The following is a 5,788-nucleotide window of genomic DNA, read 5'->3' on the forward strand; positions in this document are numbered from 1 at the left end:
TGTCTATTTGTCAGATTAAGGATACAAATATACTATGCTGAAGACACGGAAACGAAGAGCCCGCATCTATGCTGACACAAATATTTTGAACCCACAACAAACGAGAATACAATTGCTCTACCAGTTGGAAAACAAAATTCCAAAATAGTTTTAAGTCAAAATTGGATCTCCCCTCCTCTCACCTTAAATCCCAAAAATTGGATCTCGTAGTCGGCCGCGAGAATAAAAAAAGGCCTCCCTCTTTTCCCTGCTAACGTAGAATTAATACGAATTGTACTCGGTTCAGTAAAACAGAAAATGTATCGTGCCGTGTCAAATAAACTAATTTAAACTATAACTATAAACGTCTCTGTTTCAAACCAATGAATAAACTGAAAAATCCAGCTCTCGGCTACTGATTCAGATATTTTTTTTATATAATTTATCTTCATTTATGCTCTTTAGTTTAGCACATTTTATGTGAACAAATAGTGTCAATTGTAAGAGATGAATCCGGAACGCGGCCCATTTCACCATTTGTAACTTTGGTAAAACCCGACCGAAAATACAAATCAAACTATTATGTTAACACATTTGGCCTACATATGTGAAGAAAAAAAATACATTTGGCCTTGCTCAAAGCATTGTTACTGTTCGGACCGAGAACAAGATAACATTCAAAACTCATTTACCCAATCACAATAAAATTTATCTACATTTGCGGTTTTGATGCGAGCATAATATTTCCCCAAATTCAATTTCTAACATCATTCATATAACATTTTATTTTTACTTTAATTATTCAGGTGAATCCGGAACTCGGCCCATTTCACAACTGATTTTATAACTACAGCAACCATTTACTCAAAATCCAGCTTTATGTCTCTGCATCAACATTTGAGTTTTTATATAATTTAATAACACTGGCTTCACTGGACAAAATGTAATAATTATTTCTCTCAAGGAAAAAGTTTTTTATAGAATCACGTACCTAATACATTTTCAATAGGTTTCTTCTGACTCACCCAATCGTCTATGGCTCTGTCTTTAGCTTTGCATCATACTTACGATTATTTCAGTTCATCAGTACATGAAAAAAATGTACCTGTACCACTACCAACACAGTCTATCCATGATCATTTTCTCCAGAGATTCTTCATCGTCATGTAAAACAAACACATATTCGAAATATTTGCATCATTCCACACCAACTCTTTCTTTTTCTCTCACTACTACACAACCGTTCCATCACTACTCCCTTCTTTGCTGTTATAAAAAATTCAGCGGCCATCTTCTTTGCGACACAATATATATAGCGAATTTCGTTTCCCCCCAAAACGGCGTCATTGGCGTGATCACAGTTCAAGACATATTTTGTTATTCCAAAGAACTGCCTCAACACAACTTAACTTGACCGATTCTGCATTTTATCACCCACCGCCATATACAAGCACTTAATTTGAGAACATTCTGATTTCTCCCAAAACGGCGCCATTGGCGTGTTCACAGTTCAGGACACATTTGGTCCCTTTATAAGGCTGTTTCGACACAATTCAATTTGCTTCTGGATCACCGATTTTTTTGTATATCATTACCCATATCTTATACATAAGCACTCAGTCACAAAACAATTTGATTTGCTATATTATCCAAATACACTTTCGAAATCTTTTTCTTCAACCCATTTAACTTACTAAAAAACTCAATCCACTCCGCGGAAAAAACTTCGGCAAAAATGTCGCTTTACCCGGCGTTCTACAATAATTGTTCACCTCATTCGCCACTGTAGAGTCGAGAGGTTTCGGATACTGTACCGAGCAAATCAAAACATACACGACTGGTCTCGCTTAAAACAGAACTTACAATGCCTTTTATTACTCTTTTTTTAGCGCAACGAATAACCTTGTTCGTTCAAGAAGGGGTGTCTAAGATGCAGAACTTATTAGGGATGAGCAAGACAAGATTTATAAAAACTGATAGTTACAAAAAGTAATGACGACACTACACCGGCTACAGAGGTAAACGTCATCTGGAGCAAAGAGACTATTAAATTAATTAACCCCAATTGAGTGTATTCCCAAACCTACTCCAAGAAAGATATTGACATAAGACAGGCTGTCGTATTCTACGTTACCTCTGCGGTCGTGTCTTATTAACAACCTCTTCAACTTTTTTGCTGCAAAGAAAATTCGAAAAAAAAAAACGATTAATTTTTTCTTCATTCAATTTCGCAGGTTATCAACTATCTTCGCAGGATGGAAGTTGCAGAGTGATAGATGTTTCTTTAGTTTTTGAAAGCAATAAAACTCTCCAGTTTTTAACAATGCTGTATTTAATTGAATCAGTTGATTTAGTAATTATTAAATTAATTTGTATATTTAATCGTTTTAATCATATTGTGCGTTGCAAGAAATCTTTTCATTATGCGGAATTTTCGAAATGAGCAAAGCTTCCGTTCCTGAGAATCGATCTAGGAATCGATACTGTTTTCAGAAGGTATCGATACAGCTGGGATGTTGATCAATTACAACGTACGCAGCGCTGACCGGAAGAGTGTATCAACGAAAGTTCACGTCTTTGGAAAAAAGCCCTAAAAAAGACACAACGTACAGCACCACTGAGCAAATAATTGAAATTTTGAAATGGAAAAAGATTATAATTCTATCTCGAGTGAAGAACAAGGTACATACGAAGTTGAGTTTTTAGATTCCCATTATTCTTGTTCTGAATCATCCGGAGAGACAGAAATGCACATACAGAGTACCATAAGTAATTCACCAACATTAATTTCTGCATCGAACCGAGATGATGAGGTACGTTTAAAAACTTTATAAATTGGATTTAATAATTTTTATTTATTTTACCTCCTAGAAGCGATCTACAAAGAAATTACCGACGGCTGGTGATGAATATAGTTCATTGGATGATCTAGAACCAGCAGGAAATAGTAGCGAAGAGAAATTGTTTAGTTTTCATGCGGATATACTGGAGAAAAAGTTTAAAGGGCAGAAATCGTTTGAAAAGCGTGGAACCGTAGAAGTTACAGATGATTCTGTTGAAGGAGTGCTCAACAGAATATGGGAATACTGTGCACAATTTATCACGAAGGCTGTTATCTTCAAGGATTTTGATCCTAAAGGACATTCAACGAATTTGGAGGCCGCTTGGGATAATGAAGATCCATCGTTTGAATCAAAAGATAAATTCTTAATTTTTCAGGACAAATCAGGGAAACGAAATATAGCCCCATCGGATGTGACATCTAATACGTTACAGGGATGGCTATCGAAAACCATTACGGTTGTTGTTTATCGCTATTCAGATTCTGTGTTAACTGCGCATAAGTACCATGCTGTCGAAAGTCAGTTGCTACGACCTGCTGAAAAAGATCGAGCAGGAGCTGAGTCAAATGTGTCATTACATAAGTTAAAGGAAACTCTTAAAGTTTCACATGGAAATCACTTGACGTCAGACGATATAAACTGGTCTTGTTGGGCCAACTACATAAGTACCCAACCAACAACAATGCGTGAAGAACTCATAAACCAACTGCCACCGAAACATCTCATTGCCCTTTTTCGAACTGTGCCAATACACTCGGATACCGTTCTTCTCAGGACGAAATTTGATCTTCGTGTAGCAGAGAATGAAAACAAAGCCTATACGCGAATCGTGGGTCAGCTCAAACAAGATTGTGATAATTTACGTACCTTGGTTGCAGTCATGGGAAGAAGAATTCTAGAAATGGAGCAGCTTTTACATGACCACTGCGATATGATCACTGCTATGAGAAATACAGTTACCGTAGAAGATAATGAGTATTCACAATTTCTAGCAAGCAAAGTCACAGATTGTACTGATGTTGACCATGAATAAATACACATTTATTACGTATGATGTAGTTGATAATTATTTATGATAATGAGTATAAGCCATTCATCCTAGCAGTCATCTCGAAAACCAAAATGTGTCGTATCTTGAGCCAACCCCAATCTGGGATCAAACATTCGTCCGGCCTGATATCCACATTTTTTGAAAACATTAGTACTGTCGAAGTTTTTAAATTTTTGGATAGCTTCTGCGATTGCTACCATTAAATTTTTTGTGTGAAGTTCAATGTAGGTTCGTTTCAAATATCTTTTTAAGTAACCAAAAAGAAACTCAATGGGGTTGAAAAATGGTGCAAAGCTGGTAAAAAGACAACATAAATTCCAAGGGAACGGAGGTATTCTACTATTGCTCTATGGCAGTGGATTCTGGCTCCATCCAAAATCCATACAGAATGTTGTCCAGGATATCTCTGTATAAGTCCTGAACAAATTAACGAGCGGCAACAGTGGAAGAAGCGAATACGATTGAACGTTCCCTCTGTATAAAACGTTTCAATAAGTCCAGTTTGTCCCATAAAAGATAGCATGGAAACACGCGGACAGCGGTTGAACTCTCCACGAAAAATCAAGCGCTTTCCTACTTGTCCATACCCCTTGTTTCGTAGAATTCCTTTGTTGTCACAGGACACTTCATCTAAGAATAACAGCATATGAAGATCCCACTTAATTAAAAACAGTTCATTTGCAAACCGTACTACATCACTCTCACGAAGTTGAATCGCTCGACGCTCCAATGCTTTAAATGTAAAGCCTTCTGCATGCAGAATACGACAAATAGAAGCCGTACTTATTGTAACAGAAAATGTAGTTTGAAATCGTTGTTTTGCTTCGTCTAACATCAATACAGGATTGCACTTGTAGAGATCGACAATCCATCGCCTCTGTACTGCACTAAACCGTAAATAGACGAGAGCCCTTTCTTTTCGAGTGAAGAATCCGTTTTCCTCATATCGTCGTATCCAATTCCCAATTGTAACGTAACTTTTTCCATATATTTGAGCTAACTGAACTTTTGACAAGCCCAGAAAATAGAATCCATATAAACAATGATAAACCGTATTTGTTGATGCGTGTCAATTGTGAACGTTACACCGAATCTCTGCCATTCTGAATAAGCTAGAAAGGAAAAACTTATTATTGTAGTACACTAACTTTTTATATTTTCCATTAAAAAAGAATTATACGTACGAATTCACTCGGATCAAACAAATAAACAACGGATACATCAAAATGAAAATACACACTAGCTTGTTTTCAGAGCTGCCAAACAGATTTATCCGTGCTAATAAGTAAATGCACTACAATGATTACTAATTTTATTTTTTCATGATTCATGCAGAGCTTAACTGATTTATGGGTATATTCAAGTATTTTTCGTAAAAACATTTTTGAACTTTGTGTTGTGCTGAAACATCTTCTTGAGGTTAGAAACCCCAAAAGTCTTTGCAATGTTTTTTTTTTTTATATTATAATACGGCAACTCTGTCTGTGTTGTTTTGCGGGGTTCTGTTATGCGCGTTACCTCCGCAGCGGAATGAAAATTTTTGTAAATATGCGCAATATTCTGAGTTATCTAAAAAATCGCAGAATATGTACCTCAGTGAATTTTACCGAAGTTCTCGTAATAATTTGACAGTTTAAATTTCAGAGTAGCTCGGCGAAACATTACCGCGAATCTCTTTAAAGTTTGACAGGTTCTTGCTTTTGCTTTTACAGAATCTCGGTGTTTTGATGTATTACCGAGATCTCAACTGTTGAAATCTCGGTAATTTATTTTATCGTACGCGGTGATAATATCTAAGTGTGTACACGAATTGTTTCCCGTATAGTATCTTAAATAACCATTTATAAAAAAGTCACATAACCATTTACATACCATATCTGCCCCAGTTTTGACCATCTAGTTTATAGTAAACTGA

At 36.2% G+C, this 5,788-nt stretch overlaps 1 protein-coding gene and 1 pseudogene across 1 annotated transcript; one reads left to right on the top strand and one right to left on the bottom strand.

Moving 5' to 3' along the window:
• Positions 1–2,518: 2,518 nt before the first annotated feature.
• Positions 2,519–3,855, top strand: LOC129716974 (uncharacterized). Its single transcript, XM_055666818.1, has 2 exons — positions 2,519–2,792; positions 2,851–3,855. Exons 1-2 carry the CDS (start codon positions 2,622–2,624, stop codon positions 3,853–3,855), a joined length of 1,176 nt encoding a protein of 391 aa, XP_055522793.1. The 5' UTR covers positions 2,519–2,621.
• LOC129718722 (uncharacterized) lies at positions 3,311–4,975 on the bottom strand (annotated as a pseudogene).
• Positions 4,976–5,788: the final 813 nt, after the last annotated feature.

Source organism: Wyeomyia smithii, chromosome 1 (genome assembly GCF_029784165.1).
Source record: "Wyeomyia smithii strain HCP4-BCI-WySm-NY-G18 chromosome 1, ASM2978416v1, whole genome shotgun sequence".
Lineage (NCBI taxonomy): Eukaryota > Metazoa > Arthropoda > Insecta > Diptera > Culicidae > Wyeomyia > Wyeomyia smithii.

Excerpts from the sequence above, each read along its gene's own strand:
- LOC129716974 (XM_055666818.1), top strand. The coding sequence starts at position 2,622 with ATGGAAAAAGATTATAATTCTATCTCGAGTGAAGAACAAGGTACATAC. Across the intron at positions 2,793-2,850 it reads CATCGAACCGAGATGATGAG|AAGCGATCTACAAAGAAATT; the intron begins GTACGTTTAAAA and ends TTTACCTCCTAG.